We start from the raw sequence: 24,287 nt of genomic DNA, 5'->3' as shown, positions 1-24,287 counted from the left end.
CAGGGGTTAGTTTTAGAGCTTCTGGTCCATATACCTGCACACGTCGCAGAACTATGTGCCGGCGGTTCCCCCTCACGCCGCTGTTGTCGGTGCCACCGTTGGATTCCCACCTGCTACAGACTTCGCTGAGACGCCATGTGCCGCTGTTGTCGGTGCCACCGTTGGAACCCTGAAGAGCTGCACACCAGAAGACTACAGTCTGATAAGTTTTACCCCTTTCATTCTGAACTATTGTTCATCCCTGTCCTACCCTGCCACTCTCCCAGTTCTGCCCCATTTCTTCCCATCACCTTGCTACGCACTACTCCCTGCGTGGAGTGCATTTATTGTTAATAAACCTGTTAACCCTTGCTCTGCCTCACGTTCGTCAATGCATCCTGCTTGAACACTTCACTCGCACCCATAAACTTGCATTGGTGAGACTCAGCCGATATACGCGTAAAATCGTAGCATGCTGCGATTTCACTCACACGTAGAATACGCCAGAGGAAGAAAAAAAAATGGTAATGTGAGCTTCCCCATAGATTAACAATGGTCCGAGTGCTATACAATGTTTTCTTGCATAGCACTTGTCCGTATTATACGCTAGCGTGACTCCGGCCATAGACATAGGCCCAGGTAGGGATGAGCTGCATCAACAGGCACAGTCACATGCACTAGCCCAGGTAGGAATAAGCTAAAACACCAATCACAGTCATAGACATAGGCCCAGGTAGGGATGAGCAGCAGCACCAGTCACAGTCATAGGCCCAGGTAAGTATGAGCAGCAGCACCAGTCACAGTCATAGACATAGGCCCAGGCAAGGATGAGCAGCAGCACCAGTCACAGTCATAGGCCCATGCAAGGATGAGCAGCAGCACCAGTCACAGTCATAGGCCCAGGTAAGGATGAGCAGCAGCACCAGTCACAGTCATAGACATAGGCCCAGGCAAGGATGAGCAGCAGCACCAGTCACAGTCATAGACATAGGCCCAGGTAAGGATGAGCTGCAGCCCCAGGCACAGTCACATGTACTAGCCCAGGTAGGAATAAGCTAAAACACCAGTCACAGTCATAGACATAGGCCCAGGTAGGGATGAGCAGCAGCACCAGTCACAGTCATAAACATAGGCCCAGGTAGGGATGAGCAGCAGCACCAGTCACAGACATAGGCCCAGGTAAGGATGAGCAGCAGCACCAGTCACAGTCATAGACATAGGCCCAGGTAAGGATGAGCTGCAGCACCAGGCACAGTCATAGACATATGCCCAGGTAAGGATGAGCAGCAGCACCAGTCACAGTCATAGACATAGACATATGCCCAGGTAAGGATGAGCAGCAGCACCAGTCACAGTCATAGACATATGCCCAGGTAAGGATGAGCTGCAGCACCAGTCACAGTCATAGACATAGGCCCAGGTAGGGATGAGCTGCATCAACAGGCACAGTCACATGTACTAGCCCAGGTAGGAATAAGCTAAGACACCAGTCACAGTCATAGACATAGGCCCAGGTAGGGATGAGCTGCAGCACCAGTCACAGTCATAGACATAGGCCCAGGTAAGGATGAGCAGCAGCACCAGTCACAGTCATATGCAGTAGTCCAGGTAGGAATAAGCTAAGACACCAGTCATAGACATAGGCCCAGGTAGGGATGAGCTGCAGCACCAGTCACAGTCATATGCAGTAGTCCAGGTAGGAATAGCTGCAGCCCCAGGCACAGTCAGTCACGTGCAGTAGTCCAAGTAGGGATGAGCTGCAGCACAAGGCACAGTTATGTGCAGTGATTGAATCAGTGTTTGGTGAAGCTTTTAATTAAATACCAAAGCCAATCATCTAATCAATGTGGGTCCTGGGGGTTGGAATCCAATGATTGTTTCTCCTTGTATGCCGTCACTGCAATGTAAAACATCTACACTTATTCCCATTGTACTGCTGCCCTTAGTGAAGCAAATTAACATAAACTGAAGATTACTATGTCAGCTATTGAATCCAACTGCATTTAGGAACATCCCCGACTAGTAAACCACATAAAAGAAAATTACAAAATTCAAAAGGCTGCAAACTATTTTATTGCAGAAGAAATATTTCTAAAAAAAAAAATTTCTACTATATGAAATACATTTTTGTGAAGCTTTTTTTTTTTTTTTTACAATACATAGACTGAAAAGAGATGTAAAATAAAAATGTAAAAAAAAAAAATCCTGCCTGTTTAGACAGTGTTCTGATGGGATGCAGGCGGTGTATTACACCAGATTTCTGGCATGTTGACATCAATTTGCTATTAGATAAAAAAAGAAAAACGGGTATAATTGAGAGCGAGTGCAAATTATGTGAAACACCTGTAGTGTGCAAAACAATATTGAACATGGCATCGACAATTTCTACAGCTACATTTCTTCAAAATTTTTGCAAGCTGTCAGTCCACCATTGTGTCAAGTTTTTTCATTTAAAAGTTTGGTCATATGCATGAGCGCACAAGAGATAAAGCTCTATTGTACGAAATACAATATACTTTGTGGTTAATTCCTCTGGAGCAGAAAAGTCAAAACACAAAAGTAAAACGAAATAGAAAAAAAAAAAAAAAGAAATCTGTTCGGTTGACTCCGTTGGGACAAGGAGCCAATGATCAAACTGTGCAGCATGTTGTACAGAAAAAAAAAAATAATGGAAGAAATCTAAAATACATTTCAAAGAAATCCATTGGGGCTTAGTGTCCGCATGCAAATTACGATGTGTGCCCCAGCAGGAGATGTACAAAGAGGATTTTCCCAGTCGATGTGTAGTCCAACCTTGTGTTTAAAGCATTGATAAAAATACCATTTACATGAAAAATATCAACAATATCATGAATAGATTAAAAAAAAACTAATTGAAGAAAGAAAAAAAAATGTACAACCCTTTACATGTAAAAAAAAAAAAAAATGTCAACATCTTCAATGGATTGGGTTATATAAGAAACATGCAAGATAACAGTCTCAAGGCACTTTCTTCAGTCTTTTAGTGTTTTACATCCTTAAAGGGGAACTTTCACTGTATTTTTAAAATTGAAACAGAGTCCCTCCTCCAATTGCCACCGCTCCACTGATTCTGGAACAGCTTTTCTTTTTCTCCTGCGCCCATCTGTTCCAAAATTATACCTCCCAAATTTAAAGATGCAAATTTTTCATTCAACCATCAGGGCATATATGGCACAAATCCTCTGTGGGCGTGGCAGTGTTTTGATTGGCCAGAATTAAGAGAAAAGAAAACAAAAACGTCCAACAGAGGGCTTCTGTTGAACACGCCCTGTTTGTTAAAGGCAAAATTTGCACCATTATTACTGGGGGCATAACTTAGGAATAAAGGGACACAGAAACAAAAGAAAAACTGTTCCAGAATCGGTAAAGTGGGCGCAATTGGAAAATATACTTTTTTTTTTTTAAATTTAAACAGTGAAAGCTCCTCTTTTTTTTCTTAAAATAATACTTGAATGGATAAAATGTACAGATATTTGAAAGATGTTGTATGCTACAATAGTGAGGCTTTCGACAGCTACTTTTCCTTAATTTGGGGTATATGTTATAAGTGTAAACACTAGTAGCCATGGTGGGAAATCAATACACAATTAGTTAAAAAAATAATAATTAGGGAGCCGAGTATTGTCCTCTTCCGCATGCATTCAGATTTTACATAGCGTAAAGAATTCTCTAAGGACATCTATAGAGACTCATATTCATCATTCATCTGTAATAATGCTATAAATTACCCTTTAATATAACAATGACATAAAACATTGGACAGTTTCACTTCCTCTTATCAATCATAATTGGAAACATTGACAAAGTCCTTTCTGATAACTTCTCGCAAATGTCCAACTAAAACCAATTAGACCATGTCAACTCTAAGTCCAAAGTACAAGTCTCAAGTTCTTGGAAGCAGATCAAATTTATAAGATTACCTCTGTAAAAAAAAGTATATATCTTTTTAGAATAGTTTAACAACCTAAAAGTCTTTTAGTTTTTTCCTTTCTTCTTTTGAGAAAGTCCATCATATAGCAGTTATACAAGTTATTGATCTTGCTTTTGTGGTCAAGAAACATATACGTGAGGGATTCAAGAGTTTATTTTCATTCCTATACTCCAATCTCATCGTCAAGGTCATCATCAAATGTGTAGCCTTGACCGTCCTCTTCATCATCGTCCTCATCATCATCATCATCTAGCTCTGCCCGGTGACTGATGTGTAGATTGTTGTCATGCTGCACTGGACTATCTGCAATACCTTCATAGATGGAACGTTTTTCTTCTTCTTCCTCGCTGTCTTCTTCGTAAACTGATCTTTTTCCTTCTCGATGGTCTGGAGTGGTAACAGAGATGTTCTCAAAACCAGGGTTCGTCATTGGCAATGTGTTGGATAGACTATAGTGGTTTCCTTGTGGCTCTATAGCAGGCGATGATTGTGTGTATTTATCACCATCCGTGGCATGGACAGGCGTAAGTTTAAAGTCAAAATCTCTCTGGACATCTGGATTGCTCCACTCAGGAACCGGAGGATCTCTATCCATCACACCTAATACATCATCCAAAATAGATGGGCCCAAGTCAAGATGAAAGGATAACATGGATTCTGCATGCTTTAGGCCACAGTCTCCGGGTGAAATCCAGTCAAACTGATCATTATTCCTACCCGTGTTGCTGTTACTCCATAAACGGTCTTCTTTAGATGATACATTATTGACTGGGCTCGAGGAGACACTACCGGCCCCAGAGCCAATCCCTGAGGATTGCGAGAGCTGACTTAAAGAATCTGCCATTTTATTTTCTTCGTGTTCACCTGTCATTTTCAGGAGACCATTTTTCTTTGGCACTTCCACTGGTGGGGCTGAGGAAGGACCATGGTTACTGAGAAAGGAGGTATCTCCAAACACATCACCTCCTCGTCCAACATGCATGGTGTGTCTAAAATCCCCCAATGGGGCACTGATCATCTCTCGATCAATGCGGGTTCGCTTTTTTGAGTTTGAGCTGGATTGCTTGAGGATAGGCATCTTGAGATTGGATCTATAAGAAAGGAAAGACAAAAAATAAGAAGTCTTTAATATTGACATAACTTATGATGTCTGTCAGAGGTCTCAAAATGTTGTAGGCCAGGTTTCTAGGTTAACATCCACATAATAGAATCACAAAGATCATTAAACATCAGTCATTAGAAATCTAAGTTTCCTAGGTCTGTGATTTGTAAAAAATAAACAATCTTTCATCTAAAGGCAAAAACAACAACATGAATTATGATTCCATCCCATATTGAGAAGACAAGATAAGGAGCTCCTGTTATGAAGTAGAAATGTTGATGTGAATTGATTATTTAAGTCCTCCACATACATCAGATTATTGTCTGACAGTTCTCTCTCCCGCACCCTCCAAAATCAGGAATTCTTGGTTCGCCCAAAAGCTCCTATGTTTTCTATGCGAGAGCCACTGCCAGACTTTTCTGGCCAGGACTTACCTTAAGAAGAAAAGGATCGGCCATTGACATTCAACAGGCCGGATTTGTCTCTCCCCACACACCATAAGGGGAGAGTTGGAAGAATTGCGCATATATTAGACCAGTTGGCCAACTTTAGTCTGTCAATAAGGTACTTTACACTTCCTTTCCCTGTTCATCTACAGTTATTGTAAAAAGGTTGAGTTTACCAAGTCAATCAACATTATCGCTCATTAAAAGAACACACTGTCCATATACATCTGTTTAAAAAAGGGTTTTCCTTTTTAGAAATATTTGGATACCATCATCTAGATACCAGCATGTAATGGATATTAAATATAAAACAGTCATAGACCAACTTCGGTTGTTTTTTTTTTCTCCATTGTATAGAATCTTAGGGTTGGGTTCCTCTGGCTTTCTCTAAAACTAAAATATTGTACATAAATTAAGGCAGGATTATAAAGGAACATACAAATAAGAAACTACACCAGGTCTTCTACATCCATTCAAAATATTTACAAAGGTGATGACTCACAACCAGAATTAATGGAGATATGGGACGGCCCTAAAGCGTTTGCCCAACACATTAGGCCATCGGCAAATGATGCTTCCATTGATCGTTCCGCAGACGGACTTCTCTGCCCACTATCCCATACACAGGAGAACTCATACGGTTAAGAACTCCTGTGTTCTCTATGAGAAAGTCACCAACTGATGCATTGGCCTTTGGCTTATTTCAGGGAGAGCAATGCGATTGACTGTCCAAAATCAGACCTGCCCAATGGACATCTCTACCGTCTATCTGTTGGCCGAAAATCCCATAAACATTACACCATCAGCTGGACCAATGGATATTGGCAGATGACATTAGTCTGATGTGTCTGGAAGCCTTAAGACTAACTGTAACCAATTAAAAAGATAATAGAAGAAACTAAATCTGGCCATAATATACCTTAGATGTAGATCAGACCACCATGATGATTTTGGCTCGGACAGGCCAACCATCTAATCTGTACATGGACCCTCAAAAGATTAGAATAGATGGGAAAGATTTGGATATCAACAACCCAATCTTTTTGGTTTTTTTCTGGAGATAAATTTCTGCGGTCAGAGCATTCTACCATCTTACTAGCAAACAACTCAACAGAAGAAGTCAATGCAGAGTAGGATCTGCCATTCTGGACCTCTGATAATCGATCCGTTTGTTCCCCGGAAGGTAAGTTATTGACTGGAGAATCTGGAAACAGCTCTCTTGTAGAGAACAGAGGAGAACTCAACCGAGAGCTCCAATACATGGGGGACTAAGAAGAGATCTGTTTGATCATTCGGCTGACAAATGTCTATTTTTATTTTTTGGAGTGAGGGCTACACTGAGAACACATGTATGTCAGGAAGTTGGGGAGTTACAGCCTCTGGCAAATCGGGCGTTTGTACAAAAGCTATTTAATGGGCATTGCCAGTTTGATTTTAGGGCTTATTCTAGCGTAATACCTTATGAAATCAGTCAGTAAGTGAAAAACAGCGAAAAAGAAAGTTTGTAAACTGGTTTTGGGATCATATATGTCAACTGTAATCTTTTCACGTCACTGCCCACATGCTCTACCATGAGAGGTAAGAACTGATTTGTTACATGGAAAATCGGACATGTCTTTCATGTGTAACTTGTGTGCAGTTTTCATTACAGCAAACAACAGCCTTATGTTCAGAACACAAAACGCGCAGAGTCTCAGTTCTTGCCAGCTGTAAAGGCTTCAAAGCGCAGCCTCAGGCCCAACCCTTGTAATCAGCCTACTTTACTCTTAACAAATTACATATGTCACCTAATAGTAATATCCAGGCCAAGCATGTCAACAAGCAAGGTAACAGAAGGGGAAGCAAATCATTACATCAGCCCCACAGTTTACAATATTTATGAAACCTTAAAGGGAAGCCATCATCAGAAAATTACATATTGGTTAAATATGTTTTTTTTGTTGTTGCATTTTTCATATTGTGATTTTTTTTTTCTTAGGCTAGGTTCACATTGCGTTAGTGGGTATCCGCTAACGGAATCCGTTGCATAGCGCCACTAACGTAATGTAACGGATCCGTTAGCGCACCCATTCACCGCAATGTATGTAACGCATCCCTAACGCATGCCATTTTTGGCATGCATTAGCGATGTTCCGTTATTTTGTGACGGACCTCGAACGCTGTCTGCAGCGTTTTTGGGTCCGTTCTCGCTAGCGCAGATCGGGCATCTGCGCTAGCTAAATGCGATCCCTTTTTGGACATTGCATTAACGCAGTCCGTTAGCGTATGCGCTAAACAAACTGCACTAACGCAATGTGAACCTAGCCTAATATATACCAAATTAGTAATCTGAAGATGTTCACCCTGGTCATTGGGGCCATTTTGGACTCATACTTCCTGTCTTTTTAGGAAGAGTTTTCAGTAGGTTCCTCATCATCAGAGGCAGGACTATAATGAGAGGGGTAGCACGGTGGCGCAGTGGATAGCACAGCAGCCTTGCAGCGCTGGAGTCCTGGTTTCAAACCCCACTAAGGACAACATCTGCAAAGAGTTTGTATGTTCTCTCCGTGTTTGCGTGGGTTTCCTCCGGGCAACAAAATCCTCTAAACTGCATGCTCGCAAACGCCAGAAGCCTGACAAACAAGATGGAAGAACTAGAAGCAGAAATATCTACAGGTAACTTTGACATAGTGGGAATAACCGAGACATGGTTAGATGAAAGCTATGACTGGGCAGTTAACTTACAGGGTTACAGTCTGTTTAGAAAGGATCGTAAAAATCGGAGAGGAGGAGGGGTTTGTCTCTATGTAAAGTCTTGTCTAAAGTCCACTTTAAGGGAGGATATTAGCGAAGGGAATGAGGATGTCGAGTCCATATGGGTTGAAATTCATGGAGGGAAAAATGGTAACAAAATTCTCATTGGGGTCTGTTACAAACCCCCAAATATAACAGAAAGCATGGAAAGTCTACTTCTAAAGCAGATAGATGAAGCTGCAACCCATAATGAGGTCCTGGTTATGGGGGACTTTAACTACCCGGATATTAACTGGGAAACAGAAACCTGTGAAACCCATAAAGGCAACAGGTTTCTGCTAATAACCAAGAAAAATTATCTTTCACAATTGGTGCAGAATCCAACCAGAGGAGCAGCACTTTTAGACCTAATACTATCTAATAGACCTGACAGAATAACAAATCTGCAGGTGGTTGGGCATTTAGGAAATAGCGACCACAATATTGTGCAGTTTCACCTGTCTTTCACTAGGGGGACTTGTCAGGGAGTCACAAAAACATTGAACTTTAGGAAGGCAAAGTTTGAACAGCTTAGAGATGCCCGTAATCTGGTAGACTGGGACAATATCCTCAGAAATGAGAATACAGATAATAAATGGGAAATGTTTAAGAACATCCTAAATAGGCAGTGTAAGCGGTTTATACCTTGTGGGAATAAAAGGACTAGAAATAGGAAAAACCCAATGTGGCTAAACAAAGAAGTAAGACAGGCAATTAACAGTAAAAAGAAAGCATTTGCACTACTAAAGCAGGATGGCACCATTGAAGCTCTAAAAAACTATAGGGAGAAAAATACTTTATCTAAAAAACTAATTAAAGCTGCCAAAAAGGAAACAGAGAAGCACATTGCTAAGGAGAGTAAAACTAATCCCAAACTGTTCTTCAACTATATCAATAGTAAAAGAATAAAAACTGAAAATGTAGGCCCCTTAAAAAATAGTGAGGAAAGAATGGTTGTAGATGACGAGGAAAAAGCTAACATATTAAACACCTTCTTCTCCACGGTATTCACGGTGGAAAATGAAATGCTAGGTGAAATCCCAAGAAACAATGAAAACCCTATATTAAGGGTCACCAATCTAACCCAAGAAGAGGTGCAAAACCGGCTAAATAAGATTAAAATAGATAAATCTCCGGGTCCGGATGGCATACACCCACGAGTACTAAGAGAACTAAGTAATGTAATAGATAAACCATTATTTCTTATTTTTAGTGACTCTATAGCAACAGGGTCTGTTCCGCAGGACTGGCGCATAGCAAATGTGGTGCCAATATTCAAAAAGGGCTCTAAAAGTGAACCTGGAAATTATAGGCCAGTAAGTCTAACCTCTATTGTTGGTAAAATATTTGAAGGGTTTCTGAGGGATGTTATTCTGGATTATCTCAATGAGAATAACTGTTTAACTCCATATCAGCATGGGTTTATGAGAAATCGCTCCTGTCAAACCAATCTAATCAGTTTTTATGAAGAGGTAAGCTATAGGCTGGACCACGGTGAGTCATTGGACGTGGTATATCTCGATTTTTCCAAAGCGTTTGATACCGTGCCGCACAAGAGGTTGGTACACAAAATGAGAATGCTTGGTCTGGGGGAAAATGTGTGTAAATGGGTTAGTAACTGGCTTAGTGATAGAAAGCAGAGGGTGGTTATAAATGGTATAGTCTCTAACTGGGTCGCTGTGACCAGTGGGGTACCGCAGGGGTCAGTATTGGGACCTGTTCTCTTCAACATATTCATTAATGATCTGGTAGAAGGTTTACACAGTAAAATATCGATATTTGCAGATGATACAAAACTATGTAAAGCAGTTAATACAAGAGAAGATAGTATTCTGCTACAGATGGATCTGGATAAGTTGGAAACTTGGGCTGAAAGGTGGCAGATGAGGTTTAACAATGATAAATGTAAGGTTATACACATGGGAAGAAGGAATCAATATCACCATTACACACTGAACGGGAAACCACTGGGTAAATCTGACAGGGAGAAGGACTTGGGGATCCTAGTTAATGATAAACTTACCTGGAGCAGCCAGTGCCAGGCAGCAGCTGCCAAGGCAAACAGGATCATGGGGTGCATTAAAAGAGGTCTGGATACACATGATGAGAGCATTATACTGCCTCTGTACAAATCCCTAGTTAGACCGCACATGGAGTACTGTGTCCAGTTTTGGGCACCGGTGCTCAGGAAGGATATAATGGAACTAGAGAGAGTACAAAGGAGGGCAACAAAATTAATAAAGGGGATGGGAGAACTACAATACCCAGATAGATTAGCGAAATTAGGATTATTTAGTCTAGAAAAAAGACGACTGAGGGGCGATCTAATAACCATGTATAAGTATATAAGGGGACAATACAAATATCTCGCTGAGGATCTGTTTATACCAAGGAAGGTGACGGGCACAAGGGGGCATTCTTTGCGTCTGGAGGAGAGAAGGTTTTTCCACCAACATAGAAGAGGATTCTTTACTGTTAGGACAGTGAGAATCTGGAATTGCTTGCCTGAGGAGGTGGTGATGGCGAACTCAGTCGAGGGGTTCAAGAGAGGCCTGGATGTCTTCCTGGAGCAGAACAATATTGTATCATACAATTATTAGGTTCTGTAAAAGGACGTAGATCTGGGGATTTATTATGATGGAATATAGGCTGAACTGGATGGACAAATGTCTTTTTTCGGCCTTACTAACTATGTTACTATGTATGTTACTCCGGTTTCCTCCCACATTCCAAAGACATACTGATAGGGAATTTAGATTGTGAGCCCCAACGGGGACAGTGATGATAATGCGTGCAAACTGTAAAGCGCTGCGGAATATGTTAGCGCTATATAAAAATAAAGATTATTACTATTATTATTATTAAGTAACCCCTCAATACACAACTGATAACGCAGCATCCACCAATCACAATATGTGATATCACAGCTCACCTCCTCCTCCTGTACAATGACTGATAACACCTCTATAAACAGTAGATAACACAGGATTCACCATTCACAATAGGTGATGCCACAGCTCACCTCCTCCTCCTGTACAATGACTGATAACACCTCTATATACAGCAGATAACACAGGATGCACCATTCACAATAGGTGATGTCACAGCTCTCCTCCTCCTCCTGTACAATGACTGATAACACCTCTATATACAGCAGATAACACAGGATCCACCATTCACAATAGGTGATGCCACAGCTCACCTCCTCCTCCTGTACAATGACTGATAACACCTCTATATACAGCAGATAACACAGGATCCACCATTCACAATAGGTGATGTCACAGCTCTCCTCCTCCTCCTGTACAATGACTGATAACACCTCTATATACAGTAGATAACACAGGATCCACCATTCACAATAGGTGATGTCACAGCTCACCTCCTCCTCCTGTACAATGACTGATAACACCTCTATATACAGTAGATAACACAGGATGCACCATTCACAATAGGTGATGTCACAGCTCACCTCCTCCTCCTCCTCCTGTACAGTGACTGATAACACCTCTATATACAGTAGATAACACAGGATCCACCATTCACAATAGGTGATATCACAACTCACCTCCTCCTCCTGTACAATGACTGATAACACCTCTATATACAGTAGATAACACAGGATACACCATTCACAATAGATGATGTCACAGCTCACCTCCTCCTGTACAATGACTGATAACACCTCTATATACAGTAGATAACACAGGATCCACCATACACAATAGGTGATATCACAACTCACCTCCTCCTCCTGTACAATGACTGATAACACCTCTATATACAGTAGATAACACAGGATACACCATTCACAATAGATGATGTCACAGCTCACCTCCTCCTGTACAATGACTGATAACACCTCTATATACAGTAGATAACACAGGATCCACCATACACAATAGGTGAGGTCACAGTTCACCTCCTCCGGCAACAATGTAGTTCTCACACGCTCATAATACACTTCAATAGCAAAGATAGTATTGGACTCTGACCATTGTGACTATGTACATGTGTTTTTTCCTGACACAGAAAGTGAAGTTTCTAGTGTGAAAATTTCAAGATTTCTGTAGTTTTTTTTAATTCTCCATACAGATTGTGATAAAGGGAAAAAAAAAAACATTTTCTAATAGCTTCCTTTTAAGTGTCTATGACAAAACACTTTTGACTTGGGAAAAACTGCCAACAAATGTCAGTGTGATCAGCCCTACTCTACAGCCCTTGCAGTTAAAACGGATTGCTGTACGTTTCTTAAAGGAAGTCTTGTAAAATTGGCAGAGACGGCAGGGATTGAGCAGAATATAGCACAAATCCGAGGAGCCACTTCCACTTAGAAATATTCTGCTGGCTCCTAAACTTTGGTTCTAGGCAAGCCTTTGTTTGGCAGCAGCAAAGAGTCATAATAGAGGCTGGAGTAGTCTAAATGGCAACTAATATCCATACAATTGTCAGCCTTCTGAGTAGTCAATTTCCAATCAGTGATTTTATTTTCATTAAAGATCAGCTTATTGAATGAGAAACAAAATGTTATTGATCGTACTTGTGAAATCAGGATGACCACCAACAGCAGCCTTTCTTGGGTTCTGTGGTGACTTCTGATGGAACATTAGTTTTCTTAACATGGAAGGTCTACAGGGAGGCTTAAGGTACCTTCACACATAACGATATCGTTAACGATATCGTTGCTTTTTGTGACGTAGCAACGATATCGTTAAGGAAATCTTTATGTGTGACAGCGACCAACGATCAGGCCCCTGCTGGGAGATCGTTGGTCGCTGAACAAAGTCCAGAACTTTATTTCGTCGCTGGATCTCCCGCTGACATCGCTGGATCTGCGTGTGTGACACCGATCCAGCGATGTCTTCACTGGTAACCAGGGTAAATATCGGGTAACTAAGCGCAGGGCCGCGCTTAGTTACCCGATGTTTACCCTGGTTACCAACGTAAAAGTAAAAAAAAAATCAACCACTACATACTTACCTACCGCTGTCTGTCCCCGGCGCTGTGCTCTGCACTCCTCCTGTACTGGCTGTGAGCGTCGGTCAGCCGGAAAGCAGAGTGGTGACGTCACCGCTCTGCTTTCCGGCCGCTGTGCTCACAGTCAATACAGGAGGAGTGCAGAGAAGCAGAGCGCCGGGGACAGACAGCGGTAGGTAAGTATGTAGTGTTTTTTTTTTTTTACTTTTACGCTGGTAACCAGGGTAAACATCGGGTTACTAAGCGCGGCCCTGCGCTTAGTAACCCGATGTTTAACCTGGTTACTTGGGGACTTCGGGATCGTTGGTCGCTGGAGAGCGGTCTGTGTGACAGCTCTCCAGCGACCAAACAGCGACGCTGCAGCGATCCGGATCGTTGTCGGTATCGCTGCAGCGTCGCTTAATGTGAAGGGGCCTTTAATGATTATCTCTAAGATGGGTATCTTGTTTATTTTTGAGTCCTGATAAGTCTGATCACCAGTCGGTCTTATTTGCCCACCTTCCATCCCCCCACAGAAAAATGTATAGATCCTGTACCTAATGGCCTTTGTTCATGTCTGCTCCTTCCATATCCAAGGACAGTGCTTCCTAATGGTACCTTCACACATAACGATATTGTTAACGATATCGTTGCTTTTTGTGACGTAGCAACGATATCGTTAAGGAAATCGTTCTGTGTGACAGCGACCAACGATCAGGCCCCTGCTGGGAGATCGTTGGTCGCTGAACAAAGTCCAGAACTTTATTTCGTCGCTGGATCTCCCGTGGACATCGCTGGATCGGCGTGTGTGACACCGATCCAGCGATGTCTTCACTGGTAACCAGGGTAAACATCGGGTAACTAAGCGCAGGGCCGCGCTTAGTTACCCGATGTTTACCCTTGTTACCAGCGTAAAAGTAAAAATAAAAAAAACACTACATACTTACCTACCGCTGTCTGTCCCCGGCGCTGTGCTCTGCTCTCCTCCTGTACTGGCTGTGAGCGTCGGTCAGCCGGAAAGCAGAGTGGTGACGTCACCGCTCTGCTTTCCGGCCGCTGTGCTCACAGCCAGACCAGAGAAGCACAGCGCCGGCGACAGACAGCGGTAGGTAAGTATGTAGTGTTTGTTTTTTTTTACTTTTACGCTGGTAACCAGGGTAAACATCGGGTTACTAAGCGCGGCCCTGCGCTTAGTTACCCGATGTTTACCCTGGTTACCCGGGGACTTCGGGATCGATGGTCGCTGGAGAGCTGTCTGTGTGTCAGCTCTCCAGCGACCAAACAGCGACGCTGCAGCGATCCTGATCGTTGTCGGTATCGCTGCAGCGTCGCTTAATGTGAAGGGGCCTTTAATGTCCAAAATGGACACTGCAATGGGACAGTGTACTGTGGGAAGTCTGAACCACACCTCCCCTGCTCCGTGAAGGACATAGCATAGTTATCATCAATGCTAGTCCATCCTGCCATAATAAGACTTCACACAGTGGTCAACATCCCAGTGGCCACATGGAGAATGGTGCACCGATCTTGGATACAAAAGAAGCGGAAACAGAGGAGGACATAAGGTTTGGTAACTATAAGTTAGAAATTTATAATGGGCAGAGGTATGGTGGGCTACGTAACTTTCTGAACACTTCAGACAACGTTCTTCCTAATGAATGTCTTAGTCGGGTTGGCTGACTCCCCTATATACGTTATCGTTTGGCCAACCTGAAGAATTTTCAATAGGTAGGGGGAGGAAGTCTTTGCCAAACACTTGGCAGCAGTTTATTCCCCAGGGAAGTAAATGGATCTGGTACTTTAATTCAACAAGCTCAAACCAACATCATCTGCTGGGGAAAAGTCTCGAGGCTACCTACCCATACAAACCAGGTGGTCTAGCGGAAAACCGGATTAGGATGAATTTTCTCTTAACGTTTCAGGGGGATTTTATGGTGCATTCACACATGCCAAGTTTGGTCCAAGTTTTAGTGCCTTTAGTTTACCAGCAAGAGCGGCGTATATGAACATACCTTTACATTAAAAGAAAAAAATTATATATAACAAATTTGTATTATTTAAAAGGTATCTAAAACATGTGAAATTAAAAATGGCCACTGTCCCTCCTGAAAGTCTGCAGCGTGCCTCCATGTACAGGCAGCAGGAAATCTGCTCAACAGACGTCGAAAAATAGCTCATTTATCAGCGCCACAGCTGGAACTTCCCACAGTGAATCACCAGCATATTTACAGAACATCTGATGTGACACGCATACATAAATATGTACGGCCTGCGTGGCATCCTATAGGAATGGAGGAGAGGTCTCAGAGGCGACGGCAGAAATACCAAAAAATAAGAGAACATGAAAGCAAGTACACGTGTGAACCTCAGAATGCGAGGACTCACATCGGAAAGAAAATGAGTCAAGATCCTTCTTGACTAGACAATACATTTCTTATCTCATTTTGGATTGGGATATATTAATAAAGTTGCCTAATATTACTCCCAAAATAATAATTAAAAAAACAGAGTTAGGCAATTCATCGTTTTGAGATGTGCCGATTCAGAAGGGTTGCGGTCCCTTCAATCAGCTGATCGTAGGGGTGTCAGTAGTCAGACTCCCACCTGATCAGATATTGTGACTAGAGATGAGCGAACCCGAACGGTAAAGTTTGGGGTTCGTACCGAACACTTAGGGTACCGTCTCACAGTGGCACTTTTGTCGCTACGACGGTACGATCCGTGACGTTCCAGCGATATCCATACGATATCGCTGTGTCTGACACGCAGCAGCGGTCAGGGATCCTGCTGAGAATTGTACGTCGTAGCAGATCGTTTGGAACTTTCTTTCGTCGCTGGATCTCCCGCTGTCATCGCTGGATGGGTGTGTGTGACACCGATCCAGCGATGCGTTCGCTTGTAACCAGGGTAAACATCGGGTTACTAAGCGCAGGGCCGCGCTTAGTAACCCGATGTTTATCCTGGTTACCATCGTAAATGTAAAAAAAACCAAACACTACATACTTACATTCCGGTGTCCGTCAGGTCCCTCGCTATCTGCTTCCCGCACTGACTGTGAGCGTCGGCCGTAAAGTGAAAGCAGAGCACAGCGCGCTGTGCTTTCACTTTACGGCCGGCAGTCAGTCAGTGCGGGAAGCAGACGGCAAGGGACAGACACCGGAATGTAAGTATGTAGTGTTTGTTTTTTTTTACGCTGGTAACCAGGGTAAACATCGGGTTACTAAGCGCGGCCCTGCGCTTAGTAACCCGATGTTTACCCTGGTTACCCGGGGACCTCGGCATCGTTGGTCGCTGGAGAGCTGTCTGTGTGACAGCTCTCCAGCGACCACACAACGACTTACCAACGATCACGGCCAGGTCGTATCGCTGGTCGTGATCGTTGGTAAATCGTATAGTGTAACGGTACACTTAGTGTCCGGCGATGAACTCCGAACACGGGACTTCTCCCGGAAGTCCATTTTAGTGTTCGGATGCACAGAGAGAGAGGGAGAAGGACAGAGAGACAGAGAGATAGACACAGAAAGAGAAGATAAGGCACTGTCAGACTAGTCTTGCAATGACTGTCTCAGAAAACACAGAAGCACTCAGCCAAGTGAGGACTTCTGTGTACGGTAGAGATCGATGGTTCTTTCGGCAACTTTTGGCCGACCTACCTTTAGTGTATAGGGGACTTTAAACTCTTTTTTCTATTCTACACCAACTCAAGACTATTATTCATTTATACTATAGTACCTATATCTAAATGATAGGCAAGTGGTGGCAGTGCCCACTTTCCAAGCCCAAAACAATACGTGTTGGGTACGCCGCAGTCAAAACAAAATGGAGTAGAAATCAGGTGCAAGAAGCCATAGTAAATCTGCTCCATTGTGTTTCCACCTTTATCTCTGCACAAATCAAACATTCCGAACGGATTGTCAGGTACGAGAATGTTTTCACTCCAAACACAATGTATATCCCACGGATCTGTGTCTGCACCATTAATACTCTGTAGTGTTACAATAAAACTCTCCCCCCACCCAAAAACTAAATATTTAACAGATTCTGGCTTCAGCAGAGTGTCTGACACTTGAATGGGGAACAAAGCCCCTTCTGTCTGGTTTTGGCACATGAATTACAACTTTAGATGAGACCAGAATCCCCCCTTTTCTCAGAAACGAGACACCGATCCCTTCCCGGCAGAATTGTGCAGCCGCTCAGTGCAGAACGATTCTTTCTTTGCAATTCATTTATATCAATAGAATCTGATCAGTTATTCAAAGATTTTGTATGATCAATGCAATGATCTGCATATTAAAAAGATGTTTATCATGCATGTTGCAATTTGTGTGAAATTAATCAATATCTGGTGCATTTTCGATGCTTAGTATTTTGTCGTTTGTCTTAGGAAAGAGTCAGCAAGCTTGCTGCCAAATACATCCTTAGATTAGGTTTGGTTCACATTATCCTATGCGCTACATTGAGCACGTGCAATGGGGTTTTCATCTAAATCCCCCCCAAAAAAGGAGTTCAAATAGAACCTGTGATGAAGCATGTTGTAATCGAGCAGATGGAGATACTTTAGACTCCCGTTTGGCCTCCAGTTGGGTAGTGTCCCAACTTTTTTTTTTTTAAGGTAGACACAATAGAGTGGTTGATGGTACTTTTACGTCTACCTAGAAAATTTGGGACGCCACCATACTGAAGACCAAACAACCAGAGTCCAAAGTATCTACACTGGCTCCATCTGGTGTTCTCTCTAAATCACATTTTTTTTCAGGGATGGAAAATCCCGGCACATTCCTCAGAGTACAGGATAAATATGAATATAAGCACTGCATGATTACCATGAATTCCGTTCCTAAGAACACTCATTTCATGATAACTGTACCGTCTAAACAAACATTTCATCTGGGGAAATGATCTTTTGACAGTTCATTATTCTCGGCAGCACATTGTCCTTTGTAAACAGGATTCGAGCTGCCAAGACCAATCTGCTACAAATCACTCGTTTCGCACCAGAAGCGGTGTCAGTGTGTAAATAGGCTATTAAACGCCTCTGACCGGCAAGCATGTTGCCACACAGCGGTCTTTTAATAAAGTGCATCTTTCTCGTGCAGTTGACTTCCTGTGCTGAAACTGGATAGTCCAAATTACTCAACAGTGCTTCATATAAAGAATGTACTTCCTCGAAATACAATTCATATGATCGTGGGCACACACCGAACCAGCAAAGCAATTCTAGGAGATTTCATATCTGAAACCTGTAAAATTACGAATACAGCTCTGAAGCCTGAATCCTTTACTGCAAGGCCAGTAAAAATTACTAAATATATTTGCAAATTACTTAAAGAGTAAGAGATTTTCCAACCTTGGCAGGCACTTTAATTGCCTGCAGATTGGTGGGGCTCTGGGATCTAAGACCTCCAATAGATCCCAGAACAAGGTGAGGCTCAGCAGACAGGAGAGCGCAGCTCCTGTCTGAGGATGTACACAGAGCAAAGAAGAGATTTAATAGAAAGCATGGACTGTGGAGCTTTGAAGTTTAGTTACTCTGACATTTTTATATAGATTCACCTTATACATCGGCTGTAACATTTTGTTAAAAAGTAGACACCTTAAAAAGGAGCCATTATTTCATCTCAGAGTCTGTACTTCTACCAGTCACATGACCAAGCCATGAGCAGCGCCTAATGACCCCAGAACTTTACAGGTGTGGACATCCTACGATGTGGCTCCAATGACCAAAAAAGTAGAAGAAAAAATTCTAAAAAAAAAAAAAAAATTTAGATTTAGCAGTGGTCAGAATGCCGAGCTGTGTATAACCCCGCCCACACCCCTGATTGGCAGTTTCCTGTGTACACTCTCAGCAAGCTGCCAATCAGCAGTGGGGTTATATAGATTAGCTACACTGCCTGGCACAAGATACCTAGTCCGGCAATGATAATCTCCTGCTGATGAAACACTGATAGTATTGAAACTACAGCGAGTATCCCAATAAGTGGCACATCGCCGGAATCAGACTCTCAGCTCCTATATTATTCTGTTCTCAGATTAAATAGCAAAAACTTGCTGACAAATTCCCTTTAAATAGTCATTTCATACCACAAAAATCAAGGATTAAGGTCTGACTTAATTGTTTTCGATGACTAGGGTTAAAAATTCATATCTGCGGTTTTCTGGTAATAAAAAAAAGCTTTACTGTGCTGCATTAATCACCAGATCTGTGTCAACCGAGGCTGAAAAGACATCCTGGAATCTTATTTCAAAGTCCTTATAGGGACGGACTATTTATTTTGGGAGAATGGTTAAGCCTTTTGCCAAGTAGTAAACTCCTAGAAGACAAACTTTAAAGGGGGCATTAAACTTGAAAGGCAAAGCTTATTAAAAAAAAACCCCTAATAATTGCATTCACACGCTCAGTTTTGGAGTTTCTCAGGACACGAGATACGGGACGTGGAGTATTGATCATAATGATAAGAGATTTTTTTTTTCGAGATTTCCTGCCAGTGACATCATAGAGAATTTTGCCGACAAAACTTCTCCCCAACCATAAAAGACTAGTGACCTGGAACAATTGTTTGCATTCTATCATGGAAGACCAGAAACTCAAAATAGTTCTTCTGGGTGAATGAGAAAAAGATAATGGCCCTCCAGGGGGATATTATGAGAAAAGTACTAAACCGACTGCTGATAGGTCTCGTCAACAGTTCCTTCTGATCCCAGGAAGAATTAAGAGGGCAAGTGATCATTTGTAGACCTTCCGACATTTCAGATGGGTAATGAGGAAATGACAACTCTAAATGTTCCTATATTACTGAATAAAGACCAAAACTGCCGAAAAGATAAAACAAATGTACCAAATGCCCATCAATAGAGTATATACAGAGCCGTTAAAACAGGAGACCTTCTCAATATCGAATTTTCTAGCATCCTTGTTGTACAAAAAAAAAACCAAAACCTCATCTAACATATGTGAAATATGTATCCTGATGTCATGTTTTCCCAAGGATAAAATTCCTACTCATTTTAGTCCATGGGGCTGTTCACATGTTCGAGTATTTTTGAGGACCGAGTGGTCAGTTCCAAAAAATGAAGATTTGTCTGATTTGATTTGGATCAATCTCACCAATGAAAGTCTACGAGTCTCTGAAAAAATAAAAAGGATTATTTTTTATGGACTGCTGGACATGAGAGACTTGAGAAAAAACTATAGTTTCCCCCCCCCCCCATAGGAGAAAAACCTAAAAACGCTTGATGGTAAAAGCACACACTGAGCAAACTCTGATCAAAACATTGTTCAAACTTGAAAAGTTATGTTTTTTTTACGGATGAGTATAGAAAAGTGACCGACATCTGAATGAGACCTTAGCACGAGTCTTTGTATCTGAATCTTTGAGTAAGTGCTCTCCTTATGATTGTCTTACAAGACTTCATAAGTACTGTAGAATTATGTTGAGTGTTGTACTTTCTTAAGTGATGGACGTTGACTTTGATGGCTCCTTATCTGAAGTTCAACACTTTTATAAAAGTCTGGGTTATCCAACTTCTTCTGCCAAAACAAAGAAGCCCATTATCCATTAGAGAGCTGTAAAACAGATTCTTGTCTTCCCCGACATCATCTGACAGAGCAGAGATGGTAGGTGGTAGGCAGGAGCCGACAGATTGAAGAGGACCCCTGAGGAAGAATAATATATGGGCCCTATGCTATCCAATTCCACCTACTTATAGGTGGAAGCGAGTCCCATAACCTCTTAAGACCCCTGTGCGGCCCCATAGATTGAACCAATGGTATGTCCACCCCTGATGGTAGCCCACCATATAGTAATTGTCCAGTCCCATTATCATGATTGTAATTTATGGTAAATGCGATTCTCCACCATATTCAATTTCGGCCAAACAAATGCTCAAAGGGCACATCTAATGAATACATTGAGGCATTTTTCAACGTAAAGACATATGTTGTGTCTAAACTCTTACAGGGAACCCATTACATAATGTGGCGCAAACAATGAGCAGCGTGAATCCAAGCCTGACTTCATGATTGCAACCATGTATATTTTTCTCGCACCGGTGACTCAGAGGAAATACAGTTCGTAGATCCAGATGGGGACTATATGTAGAGACTGAACTAATGTGGTGCCACCCTTGGCCATCTCCAACCACAGCCACTTTAGGTGATTGAGAGGTTTATCCCACCTGGAAGCCGGTCAGGTGTGGCCTGCACTAGTCTAGACTCTGCCTATGGTCCCTGGCTGGTTCTACAAATTATATTTTCTCTGAATCACCGAAAGAAAAAAACAAATAGTTCAGCCAGTCCGAGGTTCAAGCTGCCCACGGTTTGTCCCTATAATTACGTCCTTTTGGACTGTATCTCTTCTGTATCATGATTTTTCATCTACAATTTAAGGATCTAACGTCCAGATGGAGTGACAGAGGAAGGAAGGAAGGGCAGGAGTTAAATCGGGTCTGTATTACATATTTCCTTTCAGCCTCGGGAGACCGAATAGCTGGATCTTCAGAGCAGACTAGCTGCTCATGTAACATACAGAGTGAGCTAAGAAATTTCCTGTGACCCTAGATGAGCAAAAATTTGGCCAGTTCCCTACGTCCAAGTCATAATTGGGACATTAGTTTTATGCAATAAAACGTAATGTCAACATCTAACAAAATACTCCAATAATAACATTCTATCAGGAATCACAAATTAATTAAAGGGTCAATTGTAACATGCTGACTACATCCATGAGGTGAATTCCATTACACCAGACACTGAGGAACAAACTATGCAGTGATAATGTTTGGCGCATGGCTTACCAGTGTCCTGCCAGTGTCAGCCACGCTTGATAGGCTTCATCACTGGGTTATGTGAGGTTTTTAAAATGTGACCAAAGTAAATCAGTGCGAGTGGATAACATCAAAAGAGACGCTAATCTTCCTATGTGAAGCCAAGGCAAGAAATGCACATGGTCTGAAGTGATGAGATTACTGTAAGAATCCACATGGCATCTTGACTAATATATATGAGAAAACCCGAAGTCCATGGATGCCAGTCTTTTCACGCCAACAACAATGTGGTCTTTGCACATTTATACGGTATGTCCAGCCTAACAGTTGAGTGGTGTCTTGTGCTGCATATCTGCAAAAAACGTGCCCCATTTATTTTAACTTTTTCTGTCCTTTTTTCCCCTCTGGTTTATTCATATTGTTCCCAGTGCATTTGAATAGATTTGCTAAGGTCACCTGCACCTCAAACAACTCTAAAATTCGACCTTTTCTTACTTTTGACTCTGTAAAAACTTACTGTTGCTAAAATTCATTCTCATCTTGACTATTGCAACTTTGACCAGTCAGTCTCCCTCTTACTAAACTCTCCTCTCCAACCACTACACCAATGCCTCCCCTCTGTGCCAGTCATTGCGCTGGTTACCCACCCGCTCCAATATAAACTCACAAACAAAGTTCTCTATAGTGCTGCACCATCCTACATCTCCTCCCTCATCTCTGTCTACCAACCTACCAGTTCCCTCTGTTCCACTAATGACCCAAGTCTAACATATTCAATAATCCGAACCTCGCACTCCCATCTCCAAGACTTCTCACCTGCTGCACCAATTCTCTAGAATGCACTACTCAGGACAATGTAATTCCCAATACCCACAGCGTGCAGCTCCATGTATTGCTATCGGCCGCACGCTCCGCTCTGGAGTGCCGGCGGCAGAGCCGGGTTTTAACATATGAGACTCGGCCGTATTTCACGCAAGTGAATATGAGGCCTAAAGATCCGTTATAGACTAAGTCATTCCTCCAGTGGAGAAAAGACACTTTGCCAATCTCAGTCACTTGATTTCAGTGTACCACCTTCTTTAAAAGATCCTCTATGCTTAAATGGAATGAATCATTCGAAAACTACGTATTGCTTAATTGAAGTTACATGTATATTTTTTATTACAGCTTAGCGCTGAGCTCAATGAGTTCACCGGTAGAAATTTCTTACAGCAAACTGCGGTGAACTCACTGAGCTTAGCACTGCACCAGGAGACTTTTTCTCACGGTGCTAGCAGTAGTCTCACTTGGGTCACTGCAGTTCATCAGCCTGCCTCATACTGAAGTGAGCTGGGAACGCAGCCCCAATTGCCTGTGATAATCTCGATGATGTCAGCGCTTGCAGCAGCTCATGCTCCCATGTTTTTCAGCCTGGACGGTCGCATTATGGGATTGTCCAGGTTTAAAACCAATTATTGCACACATGAATTACAGCGTGGGACAGTATGTCGGGACAGATGAGGGATATTGTTTTTATTTTTTATTTTTTTTTTTCAGGGGACCAGGGCTTCAGTGGGATAGGCATAAGAGGAGTATAATTGTGTAATTTTTAAATACATTTCAAAAACAGTGACTTTATTCTGGCTGTGTGTTTATTTACAATTCAACCATAGGATTAGTAATGGATAAGTGTCTTATATTATTATTATTATACATTTTTATAGCGCCATTTATTCCATGGCGCTTTACATGTGAATACGGGGCAAATATAGACAAATACATTAAACATGAGCAAATAAGGCACATGGGTACATAAGGAGGGAGGACCCTGCGAGGGCTCACAGTCTGCAGGGGATGGGTGATGATAGATGCCTCTCCATAACTAAGACGTGGGCTTGATGTCACCGGACAGTACAAAGTTGACATCAACCCCACAAATATGAAACCCACTTGCCACTGCCACAGGGCAAATGAGAAGAGCCGGTCAAAGTGCCAGAATTGGTGTATCTAATAAATGTGCCTTTTCTGGGGTGGCTGCAGGCTGCTATTTTTAGGCTTGGGGTGGCCAATATCCATGGTCCCTTACCAGCCTGAGAATACCAGCCCCCAGCTGTATGCTTTAGCTTAGCTAGTTGTCAAAAAATGGAGGATGACCCCATGCTGTTTTTTTGTTTTTTTAAATTATGGTATTTAAAATAATAAAAAAAAATCAATTCTTGATAACCAGCCATGATAAAGCTGACAGTTTAGGTTTGCAGTCCGCAGCTGTCAGTTTTAATATAGTTGTCTAAGGGTCACTTCCATCTGTCTGTCCGTCTTTCTGTCACGGATATTCATT

At 42.2% G+C, this 24,287-nt stretch overlaps 1 protein-coding gene across 4 annotated transcripts in view; it reads right to left on the bottom strand.

The window, feature by feature from the left end:
- Positions 1–2,029: 2,029 nt before the first annotated feature.
- CDC42EP5 (CDC42 effector protein 5) overlaps positions 2,030–24,287 on the bottom strand; it is a 53,098-nt gene continuing 30,840 nt past the window's right edge. For all 4 annotated transcript variants that reach the window (XM_069741155.1, XM_069741154.1, XM_069741156.1 and 1 more), the window contains exon 3: positions 2,030–5,022. In XM_069741155.1, the coding sequence (XP_069597256.1) occupies positions 4,095–5,009 (915 nt within the window). In that variant the 5' untranslated portion in view covers positions 5,010–5,022 and the 3' untranslated portion in view covers positions 2,030–4,094. The remainder of the gene's footprint in view (positions 5,023–24,287) is intronic.

The sequence above is a fragment of the Ranitomeya imitator genome, chromosome 10 (genome assembly GCF_032444005.1).
Source record: "Ranitomeya imitator isolate aRanImi1 chromosome 10, aRanImi1.pri, whole genome shotgun sequence".
Taxonomy (NCBI): Eukaryota; Metazoa; Chordata; class Amphibia; order Anura; family Dendrobatidae; genus Ranitomeya; species Ranitomeya imitator.
Note: the sequence above shows the minus strand (reverse complement) of the source record. Positions and strands in the feature narration are given on the sequence as shown.